Here is a 19,540-nt window from a genome sequence, read left to right as displayed (position 1 = left end):
TTCGATCCAACTCTCCGCTATGACCTGGGAAAGCAGTAGAAGATGGCCAAAGCCCTTGGGCCCCTGCACCCATGTGGGAGACCCAGAAGAAGATCTTGGCTCCTGGCTTTGGATAGGCACAGCTCTGGCTGTTGTGGCCATTTAGGGAGTGAACTAGCAGATGGAAGACCTCTCTCTCTCTCTCTGCCGCTTCCTCTCTGTAACTCTGCCTTTCAAATAAATAAATACATAAATCTTTTAAAAAATGATTGTCTCATCTCATCCTCTTCAATATTGAATATTATCAAGCTTTTGATGGTGATAAATTACACATCATCACTTTTTTCTTTAATACAAATTAAGTTTTTTCAAGTATTTGGCATCTGTTGTTTCTTCTATTATGAAGCACCTATTCCATTCCCTGGCTCCTGTATCATTTGGAGTCTGTCATGTTCACTGGTCTGTATAAGCCCTCTCTAACAAAGGCTGTCCATGCTGCTGTCATAACTGTGGGACAAGGGTGTTCTCATCAAGTAATGAACCCAGAACTCAAGTCATTGTGCTGCTTTGGCGATTGACACTGGAGAGTCACAGTGTGACCAGGGCCCCAAGAAAGGAGGTGACCTCTGCCCCAAAGGGAAACAAACTCCCAGTTAGAGAAGCAGAATGAAATACTCTTGGTTGACTGCTCTGAGGGGATACTCATCCCCACAGGTGTTAGCATTTCCAGATTTTTTTCATGCTAATAAAGAAGAGTGCAGGAGTAGCTAAAATATACACTGCACAATGTCATTCAATTCTAAATTATGTTCCAGTCAGGCTCATGTCAAAAGCAGTGACAATTTTCCAAGGGTGTGGCTGAGGGACAATTAGAATTCTGGCATATTGCTGCACTGAAATACCGGTTTGGGTCCATGGTGTCCCCCGGCTCTCTGCTCTGCAGGGTAGGGGGAACCTCAGGATTTCCAGCTGAGGATCCCAGGACACTCAGAGAAATGAGGCTGAACCAAGCAGATATCTGCTTTCCCAGCCCCATCCTATATGGGAACAACCCTCTGCCAAAGCATCGGATCTGGGAAGACTGGAGAGGACTGAATGTGTACAAGAGCTTGTCCTGGGCCTCCTGCTAGCGACACCTTACTTACTTATGGGGGATAAGGCCTGATTCTCTTGCTCTCTGAACTGAAGAATCAACATGGAATTTAAAAACCACTGTGGTGCCTCCTGCCACTGTTCACACAGGACAGCGTGTGGTTGCCGTCTCCAGCTCCGAAGCGTGCTTTGTATTTCCCTCATCCCTGCTAAACTTCTATTGGCCGTCACACACGGGCGATAGACTCAGATGTAACTTCTCTTCCTTCACTGACCTCCTCCTGCTTGCCACCAAGGCTCCTGCTTTTTGCATAACACTGTTCCTACCATGCAGCCTTGCTTAGAGGGCCCTGTGAGCTCCTGGCAGGTGGGAAGTGGGGGTGACACAACCACAGCAGTGGGATGTGCACGGAGGATCCAGTCACCACTCTGCCTGGTTCCCAACACCAACAGGGGCACTGCCCTCGTCTCTCTGAAACTCCCTCTCCCTCATCCAGATTTTCCTGCACTCTGGCAGCGAGCAGCCTGTCTTTAGGGAGGAAGGCAATACCCCTGCCCCACACTGCCTCCTAGGTGGGCCTCCCCTTTTCTTTCAGGGGCATCTGGCCTAATTAATGCCAGCAGCACCAAGTAAGAACAACAGCACAGGTGTCAACCAGAGTCTAAGAAAGTAGGAGCAGATTCTGGGAAACCCTGGTGTTTCAGGTGGTTCTGGAGCACATAAGGCAAGTGTGCCTGGGCAGTTACAGATGAGAGACGCTGCATCCACAGTATGGCCACCTTGAGTCACAGTGGAAGGCAGACCCCCAGAAGAAATCCTGAGCCCTCCTCCCTGATGAATGCGCAGTATGAATGTGTACCCGCAACCCCACGTTCACTGGAAATCACTGCCTCCTGGGATGTATCTGCAAGTTGGTGCTTTAGCAAGTGGTATCTGCAAGTCAGCCATGATGGATGAGTCCTCAAGAATGACATGTGCGTCACCAGTAAAAGACCTGAGAAAGATCTCGGGCCTTCCCCACGTGGATGCTCAGTGAAGACGGCCGTCCATGCAGCAAGAAAGGGGCCTTCACCAGACCCCAGGTCACCCTGAGCTATGACCCAGCACTTGCCAGCCTCCAGACCTGTGAGAGGTACACTGCTGTTGCAAAGCCACGTGCCCATGGCAGTTTGTGCTAGCAGAGGAAACAGACTGAGGCAAAGAGGAAGGCCCGCCGTCGGTGACACAGTGACAGATGCACCACTGCAGAGACCCTGAGCAGCAGCCCAGGGAGGGCTCCTGGTCCACACGCTGAGCTCCTCCCTGCCATGACCAGACCCGCTGTTCCTCTGAGAGCACTGCTGTCACACAGGGCTGCAGGGGCTGCCTGCTCCCTGGCCAGCGAGTTGGTCTCCCCCTAGGACCAGGGCCCATGGGGAGCTGCCTTGTCCTCCTCCTGGCAGTCCCAGGGGCCTCCCCTCCTTGAAGCCAACCCTCCTTGGCACAGAACTCCTTTCCTTCTCCTTTCCCCACGAGGGGCTCCTGGGCAGAGTTTGGAGGACACCGGGCATGGAAGGGGACAGGCTGAATGCATGGCCTGCCTGGTTCCCAGCTCTGCTGGTGGGGCTCCCCCAGGCACAGACAAGATGAGGCATAAGGTCCGTGGGTCAGATCTCCTAGGGCGCCTGCACACTAAGGGCCTGGGCAGCGTTAAGAGCTGGGCCTCCAGCATCACGTTTCTCTACCACTGCCTGGCTGCTGTGACCATGGGCAGCTTCTGGGATCTGCCCACGGCTTCTCTTTCCAGTGGGTTCAGGGAGAGCCCACCTCACAGGGTCACCGGAGTTTGCAACAAAATTTCCCAAGACCTGCAGGCTCCTCTCATTCCACACCCAGTCCTCTCCCATGCTGCTGGGCAGACCCGCAACGGGGCGTCCTGCCTGTCTCCAGGAAGAGGCGCCCAACATTCCCCGGACAACCTGAAGGTGTTCCCACACGTCCCGCACAGTTGTTGGGTGGCTCGCGGAGGCGCCTGCCCCCACAGCGCCCGCGGAGTGCGTGCAGACGCACAGATGCGCGGGTCTGAGTGCGTGGCTCTGGAGGTGCGCGCGGCTCCGAGGTCCACATCGCAGTACTTGTGGGCGGGACCCTGCCATTGTTCCCCAGCGGCCTCCTATCCTTGCACTCTGGGGAGGAAGGATGGGGGGGGGGAGGGGGGCTCCAGTCTCCTGAGCCTCAATGCCGGGAGTGGAAGCCAAGCTTCCCCTTCCTAGGGTCTGGGGAATGGAAAGACTGGAGGCAGGGCTGAGCGATGGGCGCCGCCACAGCTTCCCGGGTATTTCCTGTGTAACCCACGCCCCGCTCCCTCATTCGCTCTGCGTGTTGGCGCCACCCCTACTCCAGCACCTGGTCCTCTCCGCCTTGCAGAGAGAAGGCTCGGAACACCTCCGAGGCCGCAGGGCGCCGGCAGGAGAGAAAGAGCGGGAGGGGGAGCTCGGCGCAGGCGGACGGAACAGCAGATTGCGCCGAGCCAATGGCAGTGGCAGCCGAGGTGGCACCAAATTCCTTTTGGCCAATGACGCGCCAGAGAGTACTGAAGCCTCATTAGCATTTCCCCAGGGGCAGAGGCTGGGCAGGGGCGGCGCGGCGCTGCTGTCCGCAGCATCTCTGCGTGGCTACAGTAGTCGCTGCCGCCCCACCTTTCCGTCCCCTCCCTTGTCCCGCCCTCACCTCCACGCGGGGCTCCTCGGTCACCCAGCCCTGCGCACTTTGCCCCTTGTTGGCCGCGGATGAGAGGGGTCTGAGGAAATCCGGGACGTGGGTATCAACTGCCAGCTCTTAGCCTTTAAATCCCCAGCCCCGAGGAGATCGCTGCACAGCTGGTTCGGACGCGGACCCGATCGCACGACCCGGCTGCGGGAAAGCCTTCCGACCCATCGCAGCGCCAAGATCGCCGCGCTCCAGCGGGCTCCGGATCCCACGCCTACCTTCTGTTCCCCCCGTTCCCTAACTCCACTGCTCACTCAGCCTCGCGACAGGGATCAGCAACCGGGAGGCAAGATGCCGGCCCATTTGCTGCAGGAGGTGAGCTTCCTAGCATCCGCCCCGAACTCGGGAGTCGCTGGTGGGGCTGGGACTTGGAGGTGACTGGGGTGGGGGCCCAGCCCAGAGCCATCTGTCCCGAGGTGTACCGGCATCAGCTGCTTGAAGATGTGGGTTCGACTCTGGGGGCTTGAATCCCCAACCTTTGATTCTTAAACTTTAAATCAAGAAAGACGCAGTCCTGCAGGTAACTGTGTACCTGCGACTTTTCCTCAGTGTGTCCTTGGGGTGCGAGTGCTTCACCCCTCCTTCCTTCCTCCTTCACCTCCAGGTTTCACCCCGATTCCTCTGTACAGTTCCTGGGAACTTCTGCCTCCTGCACGCGCACAGCACCCACTTTCCCCTCCCCCCTCTCCCCTGCCGCATTAGAGTGAAGTGGCCTCTGCTGCCTCCACTGTCTCCTGCTCTGACCCTCTTCCTCTCCCCCTCCTGGCCAGGTCTCTGGCTCCTACACCCCCACCACCACCGTCACCGCACCCCACTCCAGGCTCCTGCAGAGTGGAGAGGGCAAGTTGGAGAAGACACTCCTACCGGCGGAAGAAGACATCCGCCCTGAAATGAAAGATGACATCTACGACCCCAGCTACCAGGACGAGGAGGGCCCCAGGCCCAAGCTGGAGTTCGTCTGGAGGAACATCATCCTCATGGCTCTGCTGCACGTGGGAGCCCTGTACGGGATCACCCTGGTTCCCACCTGCAAGTTCCGCACCTGGCTCTGGGGTAAGCAGCGTCCCTGCCCTTCTGAGCCCGTGTCCAGGCTTCTCACTGCTCTCAAGTGAGGCAGGATCCCTGGGTTTTCCCAACCAGTTCTCCGCAGTTGCCTGAGAGCCTGTCTGGACTGGGAATGGAATGCAGGAGGGCCGATGGGATGCAGCGGGTCAGTTCTGGGGGTCCTTTAACTTGGGTTTTCAGGAGGGAGCCCGGAGACCATGTGCCACATGACTGAAGAGTGGACCTGTGCTAGAGTCAGCTGTCCCTGAGAGCTTCTCTGAGTCGTTTGCTTGATTCCTGTGCCAGCCCTGCCAGCCACAAGACAATCAGGACCCCGACCTGGGAGGCCCGGGAGCCTGGTGGAGACCAGGGTCCTCATGGTGTATGAGGAGCTCGCTCAGGAGAGGGAGCAGGGGGAAGCTGCTCAGGCAGAGTTCAGTGTAAAGGAGGCAAGGCGAGGTTGTTACCCAGGGAACTATTTCAGTCTTCTCTCCTGGCCAGACCAGGCTCCGTTTTTTATGGAGGAGGTTGAGGAAGGCTCCTGTGTCAGGCACGGTACATGGAACACAGATGAGGTGCTCTTTTGCTCATGTTGTCTCCAGGGTGCCGCACAGCCTAGCAAGTGTTCGGAAGCTGAAGAATGCACGTGCTTCACGTTCCATCTCCTGTGCCGCCCATTCCGGGCCCTCTGTGCTCATGCTGTGAAGCTCCAAGGCCCCAGCTCTTCCCACTCTCCCCTAGTTCTGTGGCTCCCTCCCGTCTCTCATCAGGGACAGCCTGACCGGGTCAGAAAAGAGGGCCCTGTGCAACTGGAGCCCGGAGGCTGCTGGGGGCAGGAGCTGGCCACCAACTTGTCCCTGACCTTCCCTTAGCTCATTTTGTTCAGGGATGCACATGGCCGGTGCGGGTGGGGATGGTCCTCACAGCAGGGCTGTGTGCCTTCAGTCCACACAGACAGTTCCTCTGCCCCCCGAAACCTCAGTCTGGATGGGGCTGCAGGAACCTTGCAGACCCAGCTTAGGGGCACTGAGGCAGGAGCCCCTCTCCAGAAGACAACGTGAGGTTTTCCTGAGCAGTCTCCTGCGGGCGTACTTTCTCACAGCCCATTTTAGCGGGTGGTTCTGTGGACGGGCAGGTCGGTCTAATGGAACCTAGCAGCTCATCCCAAAGCTGTGAGAACAAACTAGAAAAGTCCTCTGAGCCTTTCCATAGGAAAGACCGCAAGTACCGCCGTGAAATGCTGCTGCCAACATGTCCTTTCTCAGGATGTCTTTTCTGTTGCCCTGGTACCAACTGGGGGCCACAGCACTTCTTCCCATAGGCACGTCGTACTTCGTAGGTGATGTGGGGCTCATCGCAGCTGTTCTCATGACTGAGCTATGTGGAGAGGCTTCTACCTCCTTCCTTGTGGAGCCTCAGAAGAGCCCTTAGGGCAGGGCTGAAGAGACTCCTCTGGCAACGTTGAGGGCCACAGGGCCACAGGGAAAACCACCGAGTCTTTCTTAGGACCAGAGTTATGAGGCGTTGCTCAACCACCTATGTGTGCGTTAGTAATCTCTGCCAGGGAGAAGGCAAAGAGCAGCGACTCCTGGGTTCTATTTGAAAATGCTGCCAAGAAGGCACCACAGTGCTGGGCTCTTTTCCCAATGGCCTGTTAATAGGGGCTGTTGCGTGCTTTTTCTGTCAACTTGCCAGGGTCGTCTGCAGCATGAAGCAACTCTGGAATCTTCCTTGCTTCCCAGCAGGTTGTTCCTGCTCTTATGCCCAAAGCCATTTTCTTTCTCCTTGGTGAATGCAGGGCTGTGGTCCAAGGGCGGTTTTTCCGGGTACAGGGCAGTCAGGTTGTGTTTCCGGGAAGAAGTTATCCATCGCCACTTGGCTTGAGGTCACCGAGTCCCCTGGGGCCTAACTTGCAGCTCAGAGGGAATGCAGCGAGAATTGCCACTGGGCCACTCTGCCTCCTGTGGGAGGGAGAGTTGGGTGGGGGAGGAGGTGTTTAGGAAGCTCCTCTCTGTGGCTGCAGAGGCACACAAGAGCAGGTACAGTGTGCTGCGACGTGTGGTATTGCTACCTGTACTAGTTCCGTAGTCACCCACCAGCTAGCTCTTCCTTAGGAAACAAACATAGTTCCCAGTTTCTACCAAGGCTCAGCCCCTGCCTCTCAGGCTACTGAACAGAGAGAGTGATGGGTACACCAGCAACCTGCATCCCGGTTGGCAATTACATCTGGTACCTCCTGAGACCGCAGGCCTGGACGGAAGCAGACGCTCACCTGAAGCCTAGAGGAGACACAGACTCTAGCATCAGAACAGCGTCCTTGTCTCCCAGGCAGGACTGGCATCGCTCGCTGATACCCACTGTCTTTCCTGGCAGGGATATTCTATTATTTCGTCAGCGCCCTGGGCATCACAGCAGGAGCGCATCGCCTGTGGAGCCACCGGTCTTACAAAGCTCGGCTGCCCCTGCGCTTCTTCCTCATCATTGCCAACACCATGGCCTTCCAGGTAAGAAGCTGGCGCTGCTCAGCCCTTGCTTCTCCACCCTCTCGATGGCCTGGGAGCAGAATGGAGGGGTGGGCACCTGGAGAGGAGCTGCGCCGACAGCCCTGGCACTTTGCTCTCCCCTGTGTCACACGTGCAGGCTCAGTCCTGAAGTCCACAAAGCATGCAGACTGCTCTGGGTCGCTGGGAAGGGCAACGGGGATTAGCAGGACACACTCTTGATGTGCAGGATTGGTTTTGAGCCTAAGGTCCCCACGTTATTCTGGCCGGCCATTGTGTCCCTTCAACCCAAGGAGCCACAGAGCAGTGACTGAGCCTGGCTTTCTGGGCAGATGTGGACTGGAAATGCATTCTGTAACTGGAACATTTTAGGACTCCATGGGATTAAAATCGGTTTCACAGAATCATGCAGTCTGTGGTTTTCAGATAGAAAACAGATTTATAGTAAGGATCGTATACTAGGCACTCGTCTAAGCTTTTATTGACAAAGGTTAATTCATCAAATCCTCACAGCACTCTTATGATGTAGGTACTATTATAATCCCCAATTTAAACTGAGTCTTTGGCAGGCTCATAGCCCAACACTGTAGTCCTGTGTTGCGCTGCCTTGATGGCTAAGTCAGGAATTGAAGATTCTCAGGCAAAGAGAAGAGACAGAATGAAGGGAATTGTGGAAGAGAGACTCTGAAAGTTATTAAGCTATAGCAATGGGCAAAGGAGACAGCAATAGTGTGGGACTTAGCTTGGAGCAAGAGAAAAAGGAAATCAACTTAGTCCTATTTATCATGGCAATATCCAGGCTACTTAGCACATTTATGTAATCATCTCCACTATAACAACTCATACCTTGACAGTTCCTATCAAGAAAAAGATTTGAAACCAGGCACTCTGATCTGGATGCAGGCCTCTCAAGAGGCATTGTAATCACTGTGCCCTATGCCAGTTGCTGGTACCTTCTTAAAGGATATGGGATGAGTCCAGAGAAGCCCAGAGGTTCTTGAGCAATGTGGTCACGACCATGATTTACATGCCAGCCTTGGCACTGGGCTGTGTGAGCTGTCTCTTGCCACCAGAATGGAACTCCCTGCAGTTTTTTTTTTTTTTTTTTAAGATTTATTTATTTATTTGAAAGTCAGAGTTACGCAGAGATAGAGGGCTTCCACCCGCTAGTTCACTTCCAAACTGGCTGCAATAGCTGGAACTGCACTGCTCCTAAGCCAGGAGCCAGGAGCTCTTCCAGGTCTCCCACATGGGTGCAGGGGCCCAAGGACTTGGTCCATCTTCTATGCTTTCCCAGGCCATAGCAGAGAGCTGGATTGGAAGTGGAGTGGCCAGGTCGCAAACCGTCACCCATATGGGATGTCGGCACTCTAGGCAGCAGCTGTAACATTACGCCACAGTGCCAGCCCCTCCCTGCAGTTTTATCCCTGATCAGGACCCTAGCGCACAAAATGGCCTGCCTTGTGTCCTCAAAGCCCAGGAATCAGGCTGTAAGCTTCCTTATTACGGAAGTGCAGTGTTCATTCCTAGTGAAACCATCCGGGCTCTGCGTGCTTCACCTCGATTCTACCCACCACCTCACCTGCAGGGGGCACAGGCACAGCCACGTGGTCCTGGGAGCATGAGTGGCCCTTCCCCTTCAGCCTCAGTGGCAGGGGTGGGGCAGAGGGGAGGCGGCACCAGGACTCCTCAGGGGCCCAGACTCCTGGGTGTTGTGAGCTGCGCCTGGAAGACACCTCTGCCGAGAGTTCTCCTGAGAGGACGTCCGCTCAGGCTGCATCCCTTTCTCTGTCCCTCCAGAACGATGTGTTTGAATGGGCCCGAGACCACCGTGCCCACCACAAGTTCTCAGAAACCGACGCGGATCCTCACAATTCCCGCCGTGGCTTTTTCTTCTCGCACGTGGGCTGGCTGCTTGTGCGCAAACACCCTGCGGTCAAGCAGAAGGGCGCTCTGCTGGACTTGTCAGACCTCAAAGCCGAGAAACTGGTGATGTTCCAGAGGCGGTGAGTGAGGGGCGATGGAGCTGGGGATGTGCTCCCGGCCCCTGGAGCGTGGGGACCCCAGTTTTTCTCCAAGGACTTGCAAGTTCAAAATCACCATTTTTAAACCCCAAACGTTAACATCCTACAGGCCCACCACCATAAACTATGGTACTGGCTCTTCCTCTCTGAGCTACCTTAATTAAACCAACTGAGTACAAGAATTCATTGACGTGGACACATTAATGACACAAAAATGCATGTAGCTGAGTCCTCACCTTCAAGGAGTTTGTAGTCTAGGAGGGCTGGAGCGGTAAGCCAAGGTCCAAATAGCCATGGGCGCAAGGCAGAACAGTTTCTGAACCACCAGCGGCACAGAAGACAGAGAGGTGGCTTGGCGAGAACTCCAAGGGTTTATGAAGGAAGCAGGATGAGAATGCACTGGGGGACAGGGATGTTCACTAGCGTGTGTGCACAGGGACAGTGCACACAGAAAGAGGACAATGAGCTGCAGCACCCAGGTGTCCCAGCCACGGGTGCTCCTGCTTGGAGGACAGGGGGTGACAGAACCCACACTGCAGACAGACTGTGTCCCTCTTACCGGGTCCTAAAGGCAGACCTGGGCTGTGACTTAGGGCGCAACAGGAAAGCACTGACAGGTCTGAGCACAGAGAGGCAGCGTGAGGTCTGCTTCAGAAGGGCCACTCTCAGGACAGGGGCCAGAAAGCAAGGACCAGAGAGGAGAGGCAGGGACAGCAGTTAGGGGGTCAGGGGATCCACGCTGGGGAAGCAGAGGCAGGACTGGGAAGGGCGTGATGCAGCGAGGATGTGACTGCTGAAGGAGGCAGGGAATCACTCTGCCGAGTGGCAGTGGCCACGTCCCCAGGGAGAAGGGAGAGTGGGACAGGCATTCAGACAGACACACAGGTGATCAAGGCCACTCAGTGCCTCTCTGGGGGCAAAGAAGAGCAGAGAATTAGAGGGCGGTCACAGGAGATGGAGGCACGACACCAAACAGGGACGTGTGCCACAAGAGCTCGATGGGCAAGAGCAAGGAGCCCAAAGGCAGATGGGCATGGGCCCAGGCTGGGGATCTCTGATCCAGAATTGGGGTTTGGATCTCAGCTGTGAACTTAGCACCAGGGCCTTGTGCACAGTGGACAGAGGCTGTGGACTGGAGCCAGGAGGCAGGCATTCCAATCTGTGCTGTGCTGGTTCCCAGTGACCTCAGAGAAGTCCTGTACCCTCCTCATCTCCCCATCCACAGAGTGAGGGCCTATCACGGCATGCCCAACAGATGCCCACCCCTGTCTCACAGCAAGGGAGAAGAGGTGGCCCAGCCCAGGGAGCATGGACAGCAGGGGCAGGTCTGGATCCCCTGTGCCCCGGCTCAGCCTGTGATCTCCCCATGCAGGTACTACAAACCCGCCGTCCTGCTGATGTGCTTCATCCTGCCCACACTCGTGCCCTGGTATTTCTGGGGTGAAACTTTTCGACACAGCTTGTACGTGGCCACTCTTCTGCGTTATGCCATAGTGCTCAATGCCACCTGGCTGGTGAACAGCGCTGCCCACATGTTTGGATATCGCCCATATGACAAGAACATTCAATCCCGAGAGAATATCCTGGTTTCTCTGGGAGCTGTGGGTAAGTCAGCAGTGCATAGCAAGACCATGTCCAGTGGTCTGCTGGTTAGGGTTAGCCTAGGAATTAGAAATCACAGATTATTCTGCTTCATGGCCACTTTTTAATCTCACTTTTTCTGCTAAAATAAAGTATGCAGTAATATGAATGTCAATAGGCATTGAGGCAATAGGTATTATATGAAAATTAAAGGGTAAAAAATTACTGGCTATGATTCTAGGTTTCCAAGCCATCTCCAAATGCTGGATATTTTGAGTTCTCTTTTTCCCATTCTCCGTTTTACTGGCCTAAAGTCTTACATGGCCAAGGGGAAGCATAAGACAATGGGGTCGTCACAGTGATCTATGAGACAAATGTTTTCTATTTAAACATGCCACATAAAATGTAGACATGACTGATTTAATTAAACCATGTCCCACTGAATGTATTTTTCATCTCCCTGTTATATTCATGTGCACCATATTTTCAAGTGGGAGCCATGCCTTATTGTTTGGTGATTCCAGCATGAAGAGCATCAGACTCCCAACTTGTCCCTTCTTCTTTTTTTCCCCCTTCTTATCTTTTATTTTTCTCTTGTCTGTTTCTATTCTATCCTAGGAACACTGATTCTCCTAGCATGGCTTAGGAATTCCTCCATAGAGAGCTAGTTTGATCTCAAATTCTTGCTCATTGATCTAATGTTGCCTGTTCCTGAATTTATTTCTCCCCATAACTCCAATCCTAATTGTCAGAGATGAAGGTGATAGGATTCTCTATCAACTGTCTCCATTATTTTTTCTATCTCTCTTTCTGTTGTATATAGATTTGGATTAATGCCTCAAGTTAGTTTTTCCTAAGCAGACTCTGTGACCTCCTTCAGCAATGATCATTGCTAATGATCATCCAATAAAACCTAGGCAAGTACACCACTCGCATTTATGCCCATCGTTGCCTAACACTCATCTTTTTCTTTAATATCTTCCTTTGTATTCACAACCTGCTCATATTTACCATTTTATTAAAAGCATGCTTTCTCCATCACTTTTGACTTTCATTCAGCTTCCTTCTCCTTCGGGGCACCTTCTCTCATTCAGCATGTTCTTACTTTGAAATAAATCACCTATGCTGTATATACCTCAGTTGCTTATAGCTATGGCATTTTCTGCACTGAGATGTGCCCTGTATTGTAAATGTGTCTATGGTGAGCGTCCTCCACTGCAGCCTGTTGAAGATCACCAGTTAAAGTGTGCTCATTCACTTCTCCATGCCTGCTGCTTTCCTCCCTATCTCCTCATCCTCTGCTCTTCCCTGGCCCTGTTTTCTGCTTTTCTGTTTTGCTTCTGGACACACCTTGCTCAGGGCCATGTGCTTATCCTATCTACCACAGCTGGCCTTCTCCCTGAGCCTCCCTTGGGCTGTCTCTTGCTGCCCTGATCCTTACTCCACCGTTGATCCTCCTCTGTTTTCTCTCTGCATCTGTGTCTCACTCCGTGTTACGAGTGGTACGTGTGGGCCAGGTGAGTGCTCACTGAGAGCCTTGCTGCAAACTCATTTCAGGGGCTCAGCAGTCCTCCATCAGCACCCTTAGTCTTGGGCTTGCCCACCCTCTCCCCAGCTCCCACTGGGGGTGAGCAGCGTCACACAGGAAGCACACACCTTGAGATGCCCTGGGTGGGGTCACTGCCTTTGCTGGACATGCTGTCTTGCTGGCCATCGATGTCATTCCCTCTCTATCTGCAGTGTGTTTATCTGCACAAGGCCCAACAGCCGCTCTGTTGGCTTCCCTTTACCCTGGCCTGACAAGGGTCAGGGTGCCCTTGTTGGACGCAGCTCAGAAAGAGGGGACCTGGCAGGAGTCGCCAACCTCTCTCTGCAGAGACTCCACAGCTTTACCTACTACAGGAATTGTCCTCAGTCCAGAATTTCTTTTTCTCTGTCTGTCCATGTGAAACTCTTGTCCCGAGAATTCTCAGCATCTCGGAGGTCAGAGGGAATATTTCAGCAATTTGTTTCTTCTTTCCAAAGAGAATGTCTATCTTATCAGCACCACCCCCAGCCCAGTCAAAGCTGGAAGAATGAGAAGGCAGAGCGGCCCACTCTGCGCCAGCAGAGGCTGAGGAAACCGCAGCCCTGGGCTGGCCTCCTGTCCTCTATGTTTGGCCACTGCCTCCTGTTCCATTGGAAGCTCCCACCCTTATGGTGGTGCCGCTGCTGTGGGGAAGGCGGGTCCTCTGCTCACTTGTAACAGCAGAGCCCAAGTTCCTCATTCTGGACTCTCCCCTCTGCACCCCAGCACACGTACACACACAGCCTTTCAGGCCTTGGGTCAATGCTTCCTGAAGCTCTGGAGGTTGCCAACCGACACTGCATTCTCAGCAGTAGTCCCTGCTCCACAGTCAACTCACACATGCTCTGAGAAACCAAGTAGGGGTGACAACGGCCTCATCTATCATTTCTTAAGGTGCTTTGAGGGGGATCCACTTGCTATAGAGTAAGAGACCAGATCCATCCCTCTGTCCATTCTACAGCAGCATATTTCTGCTGGATTCCAGGAACACTGCTAGGAAGACAGGAATCCACCCAAGCTCCATGACATTTCTCCTTGCTTTTGTTGCAGGTGAGGGCTTCCACAACTACCACCACTCCTTTCCCTACGACTACTCCACCAGTGAGTATCGCTGGCACATGAACTTCACCACATTCTTCATCGACTGCATGGCTGTCCTGGGCCTGGCTTATGACCGGAAGAAAGTATCCAAGGCTGCCATCTTGGCCAGGATTAAAAGGACTGGAGACGGAAGCTACAAGAGTGGCTGAGTTCTGAGTTCCTCAACTTCTTTGCCAAAAGCTAGCCAGGCAGAGGTTCACTGTTCTGTTTATTAACTACTGAATAATGCTCCCAGGACGCTAAAGATATTGACCTTAACCCATTCCAGCATAGTATTCTTTAAAAAAATGCAAAAATTTTTGATAACTTGTTTAGGTAATCCATATGTTAATTAGCCAGGTTATAATCATTCATATATATGTATATACATATATATACTTCAAAATATCATGTTGTACATGAGAAATACATAAAATTTTATCTGTCAATTTTTTAATCATGAGAATAAATTTGAGCATTCTTTAAAAAATTATTGGAAACCAACAACTATACCTTTATGATGCTAAGCTGATACGTATTTCTTGTCTGACTTCCTCTCTTTTCTATTCCCATTCTCTTCTTTGCTTTGTTCCTATCACCTTCCTTTCAACTCTAATTGCTTCTTAAACAAGAAGCTGGTCAGTTCTTGGTTGGTGTCCACCTTCCAAAGCCTACACAGCCTTTTTAAGATTTCAAAACATAGGTAACTCTTTTTTCCTTGTGCTGTCAGAACTTTAAGGTAGGTTGCTTGAGCCAGAGGACAACACAGTCTTCTGGGAAATCCCTTGTTAATTATTATCAGCCAGGCTTTGCTAGATAGAATGGAAGAATAACTTTACTAGGCACAAAGCTTGTATAGTAGGTAAATTGCAGGTAAACTGTCAGGGGAGAGGTTAGCTGCCGTGGCATGACTGATAAGTGAGGGTGGGGTCGAGGTGCGAGATGAGCAGAGAGGAAGGTCTTGCTGTGATGAGACACACAGCTGTCTACCTAGCCAGGACTTTGAGCCCCTCCTCACATTTCTGTTTTCTGCTGACTATGAGTAGGGTGTGGCCTGGAGCTTGGCACTGGTAGAACACACAAGCAAATCTCAGTGCCCCTGCAGGCTTTCGGCAAAGAAGAAGCATTTAGTGTGTAGTAAAAGTGTTCATGGCTGGGGAAGGAGCTCTTTAATAAGGAGATTTTTTATTTCATGGAATAAGAAGTTTTGAGGTTTGGTGTTGGTAGGAATGATGACTATGCATTTCTAAATATCCAAAAATGGAAGAATTTCAAGAAGTAGAGTTTGGTCAAACAAAAATACATAGAGATATATATGTCCTTTGCATAGAACATCAAAATATTTCCCCTGGAATATTTTTCTTTGAAAGAGGGATGTTTATGAAACCTCAAGGATAGGAGGAATTAGCTGATTTGTCTGATCCTCCCACCTGTGACCACCACCCTCTATGGCTGGCAGAGAATGGAGAAGCTGACAACAGGGTTTGTAGGCAGCTTGTAAGTGATAACTACCCACACTGCCATGGGTTCAGAAGAGAGTAGGTCATTGGGTGTCCTAACGAAACAAGTTCAATGTCACGTTCATTCATTAGTTCCAGCTTCTCCTGGGAATGAGTAACATTGTGCAGTTGTCTGTCAACAATATGAGCCTCTTCATTCACTCTTTGCTCTTTTAAGTTCTAGCCTAGAGTATAGGAATGCCTGGGAAGCAAGGTAGTAATCTATTTGCCACAGTGATTCTTGATTTTTGGCCCTGCCCTATCTTATTCTTACTCTTCTCTGACATCGTCTCTGACTCTGGTCAGGCAGCCTTGCATGTGTTCAGAGGCAGTGACAACTGCTGCCCAGGCAACTCCTCCTGCAGACACAACACTCTGGGCCCCAGACCTCTGTTTCTCTTTAGCAAGGACAGCTGCTCCACTTTTCTGTGCCTCTAGAGGCCTTGTACCTCCTCTCTCTGCCACACTGATGGCTCTGGACAAGGCTGGCAAAGCCTCCCAGAACTATCCCTGGTTCCTATCTCATGATACATGGCCAAGCCAAATGCTCATGCTGTGCCAATGAGGCTGCCATGGAGCCAAGGAGGGTTTGTGTCTGGTCAGAGCAGAGAGCACGTTGAGTGCCCCCTGTTTGCTCAGTCAGGTGGCCCCACTGAGCAGGGCTCCCAGCTGACAGAGCAATGCTTGTAGAAGGAGGAGGATGCCTAGTCCTTGCTAGGAAGCACAAGCAGCAAGGCCCAGTTCCCAAGTGCCTCATTTTCAAGGGAGACCCTGATCCTGGAGCAGGCTGTGCTGCAGCTTTGGTTGAGATGTGGTAACTGAGAAACCACACCTTGCTGAACAGACTCTCTGTTCTGACTAACCAGCCTTCCCTACCACACAGCCAAAGGCAGACAACAGTATAGAAGAATCTAGGAAACAGAACCTCAGTGTTTTAGATCCTTGGACTCCTGTCCCAGTCCCTCAGCCATTAGTGCAGAAGCCTGGCTTCGCTCTATCACCACTGGAAGTGCGCAGTGTCACACACTGTCCACTGCTGAGCCCTATGGTGGGAGGGAGAAGGGCCCTTCCTGTGTTAATTGAATAGAGGCCACAGGGATCAAAGAGGATAAAAGGCATCTTTGTCTTTTGAGCTGTTCAACTCAACAGAAAGGAATCTGATGGCAGATCACTGTTTACATCTGCTGAGCTCTGCCTGTCGTCTGGAAGTATTTGTAGGGCAGTTCCTTTGTACAGGTCATCAGAAGCCTGCTTTACAATACATGAACAATGTGATCAACTTTCTCTTCTATTCCTGTCCCATGGATTTGATTTATGGCATGAATCTACACAGGGCTGAATGGAGACCTCAGCCTGAGGGCCTCTGGGCGTGGAAGCCTGGGTGTGTCTGCTGAGTTAGGAACAATATTTTCAAGTTTTTAAAGTTATACATTAATGAGTAACTCAGATGTAATCAACAGGAGAATTTCTAATAGTCCTGCGTTGTAGACGTGCTGACAACTTATTCTAGTGCCTTACATCTTTTCTAATCTGTGCTGCACACGAGTCAGCCCTCACTCCCACAGCGGAATCTCTTTGCACCTGTGAGCCCACAGAAGTGGCAGGTAGACAAGGGAACCTGACTGGAGAATGTCTGGTCTAACAATTTTCAGGAGTCCCTTGGCTTCATTTGGGAAATTTTCCTGAGGGCTGCTTCAGCTAAGTGCCCACATTTGATGAACTGTGGAAGTAATCTGAATGTATTCAATTCACAATTTGTCTTTAGATTTAAGGATGCCTGTAACATTTAAAAAGGAAAATTTCTATTTGGTTTGCTAGGATGCTCATATATTCTCTGTAAGTGTACCTCAAAAGGGTCAGTGTGAAAGGTAGGAAAGTAAGGTGGCCAGATTACGCTGGTGGCTAAGGTCAGGCCTGCTACTGTGCCACTGACTTACTCTGTTACCCTATTTAGGTCATTTTATTAGAATGTGCCTCAATTGTCCTTCTGTAAAAATGGGTATCGTAATGCTGACTCACACCAAAAGGGCAGTTTGATGCAGGACTAATAACTTTTTATAAAGCATTTTGGGATCCTTCGTAGAAGAATTCTCCAAGTCCTGAGTATCTCCACGGTAGCAGTGTCCACCGTGAACTTGTATGCTCTTGTGTCCCAGATGCTCACTTTAGTGTACAATGTTCTCTCCTGAGACTGAATTAATCTATTAGATGGGTAAGGGCACTCAACTGCTGAGAGATGTGAGAACCATCCGCAGTGCCATGAGAGCAAGTGCAGGACCCTTCTCCCTTGCTTGGGTGGATTTTCCCTTTTTATGTGGAACAGGAGTTATCTGTGACCTAAGAATAATTTTGCAATAATTCTATTCATGTCAACTCTGAAGCTAGTTGTACTGATCGGACACTGTGTTGGTTCACAATAAAAGGGAAATGAATCTGATTGCACCATTGTCTTGGAGTTTTGTGGCTCTGATTCAGTCTCCTGGGACCTGCCCCTGTGGCCTAACACCCTGTCTCTGTGCTGTGCCTTTAAAATTAAAAAAGTTGAATCTGCCCCACCCTTCTTAGAGGTAACTTTAGGTTAAACTCTAGGCAGAAGCAAACCTGAGACTGCTGCCATTAGATCAAACACTAACACCTTCTGGCGCCTTAGCCTGGGGGTAGCCAGGTTGCCCCTGTGTTGTCACATGGTCCCAAGGACCCAAGACAGAGACCCTGAGGGAGTAGGGAAGTAGCAGGAGACACAAGGCCTGGGAAATCCATTCCTGATCTTGCAACCTCTGGGCAGTCCAGCTCATTTCTGTCTAAAATGTCCTCCCCTCCAGGGAACAAATCAAGTTCCAAGCATTCTATGGCACCACAGCAAACAAGAAGGAAATGGATTCAGAGAAAGTTTGTCATTTCCAGGAGCAAGGAGGGCTTCATGAGCACAAGGCTTCCTTTGACCTTTAGCTTTTGCTAAATACTACTTGCAAACCATATATATGATAGAGGATTAATAACTAAAGAATAAAAGGAACTCTTACAACTCAACAGAATGACAAGTAACCAATGTAAAAATAGGCCGAGTGGAGGGCATATTTGGCCTAGTGGTTAAGAAGCTGGTTAGGACACCGGCGTCCTTCATCAGAGTGCCCGAGTTTCACTCACGGGCTCCAGCCCTCACTTCCAGCTGGGAGACAACAGGGGTGGTTCACTTAGTCCTTAGCCTCATTTAGTCACTGGTCTACTCCCTAAATGGCAGCAATGGTCAGGACTGGGCCAGGCTGAGGCCAGGAGCTTCCTCTGGGTCTCCCATGTGGGTGCAGGGCCCAAGCTCCTAGGCCATCCTTTACTGCTTTCCAAGGTGCATTAGCAGGAGCTGGATTTGAAGTAGAGCAGCCAGGACTTGAACCAGTGTCCCAGGCAGCTATTTAACCCACTACACCACAATGCCAACCCAACACCTTTGCTTATAATCCAGCTTCCTATTAATGTATCCTGGGAGGCAGCAGATGATGGCTCAAGTGCTTGGACCTCTGCCACCCATGAGGGAGACTCAGATGGAGTTCCAGCCTCCAGGCTTCAGCCTGACCCAGCCCTTGCTATCTGTGGGCATTTGAGTAGTGAATAAGTAGATGGAAGATCATTCTCTATCTCTTGTATTCTCTGTCACTCTGCTTTTCAAATGGATGAAAATAAATAAACATTAAAAAAAAAACAGAGAACAGATGATCTAGTGTTTCTGTTCCTAAATATATGGCCAAAAGAACATGTCTACACAGAAATTTGTACATGAATATTCATAGAAGCATGATGTAAAAACCAAAAAGTAGAAACAACTTAAATGTTCATTAACAGATGAATACATATATATGGTAAGTTTATGCAACAAGATATTGTTCAGTCATGAAAAAGCATGAGGACTGATACATGGTATAACTCAGATGGAGCTTGGAGTCACCACTCTAAAGCAAACCACATTCTCCCTGTGCCTCAGGGAGAAATCTGTGAGGGAGTGAGCCTGGTGCTCTGATCTGGCTCCAGAACCGCGATCCTAACACCTGGCTCTCCTGGGCATGGAGCAGATGAAAAACTAGTGAAGCCTACATCTCTCACACATCCAAGTATAGGAACGGTGATAGTCACTAACACTCAGAGGCAAAGCCTGGTGTGGCCCTTCCTTGGGGTAGCAATGGCAGGGAGCTTCACTCATGCACACACTGGGGATGCCTCCTCTGCCAGGAAGACCCAACTCACTCCACCCAGGGACCCACCTTCCTCCTCACCCGTGCCTGAGTGCTAAGTGGTCCTGTCAAACCACAGCAACTTGCCTGACCTTTCCCCTCTCTTTCCCAGCACCCCCACTCTCCTGCATGGTCTTGCACTCTGCAAGGACAGCCTCCTCTTTCAGAAATGACTCCCTGCGCTAAATAGTCAAAGAGCTG

The 19,540-nt window shown here is 51.4% G+C and overlaps 2 protein-coding genes across 3 annotated transcripts in view; one reads left to right on the top strand and one right to left on the bottom strand.

Annotated features, from left to right (window-relative positions):
• The window catches only part of PKD2L1 (polycystin 2 like 1, transient receptor potential cation channel), a 118,506-nt gene that overhangs the window by 59,525 nt on the left and 39,441 nt on the right, over positions 1-19,540 (bottom strand). The window lies entirely within an intron of this gene.
• On the top strand, positions 3,925-17,558 carry LOC100346046 (stearoyl-CoA desaturase). Its single transcript, XM_002718649.6, has 6 exons — positions 3,925-4,135; positions 4,591-4,873; positions 7,238-7,368; positions 9,166-9,371; positions 10,762-10,994; positions 13,588-17,558. The coding sequence occupies exons 1-6, from the start codon at positions 4,112-4,114 to the stop codon at positions 13,785-13,787; spliced, it is 1,077 nt and encodes a 358-aa protein (XP_002718695.1). The 5' UTR covers positions 3,925-4,111; the 3' UTR covers positions 13,788-17,558.

The sequence above is a fragment of the Oryctolagus cuniculus genome, chromosome 15 (assembly GCF_051225735.1).
Source record: "Oryctolagus cuniculus isolate XC-2025 breed Fujian yellow rabbit chromosome 15, ASM5122573v1, whole genome shotgun sequence".
NCBI classification, from domain to species: domain Eukaryota; kingdom Metazoa; phylum Chordata; class Mammalia; order Lagomorpha; family Leporidae; genus Oryctolagus; species Oryctolagus cuniculus.
This window is presented reverse-complemented; position numbering and strand designations above follow the sequence as displayed.

Excerpts from the sequence above, each read along its gene's own strand:
- LOC100346046 (XM_002718649.6), top strand. The coding sequence starts at position 4,112 with ATGCCGGCCCATTTGCTGCAGGAG. Across the intron at positions 9,372-10,761 it reads CTGGTGATGTTCCAGAGGCG|GTACTACAAACCCGCCGTCC; the intron begins GTGAGTGAGGGG and ends CTCCCCATGCAG. Across the intron at positions 10,995-13,587 it reads GGTTTCTCTGGGAGCTGTGG|GTGAGGGCTTCCACAACTAC; the intron begins GTAAGTCAGCAG and ends CTTTTGTTGCAG.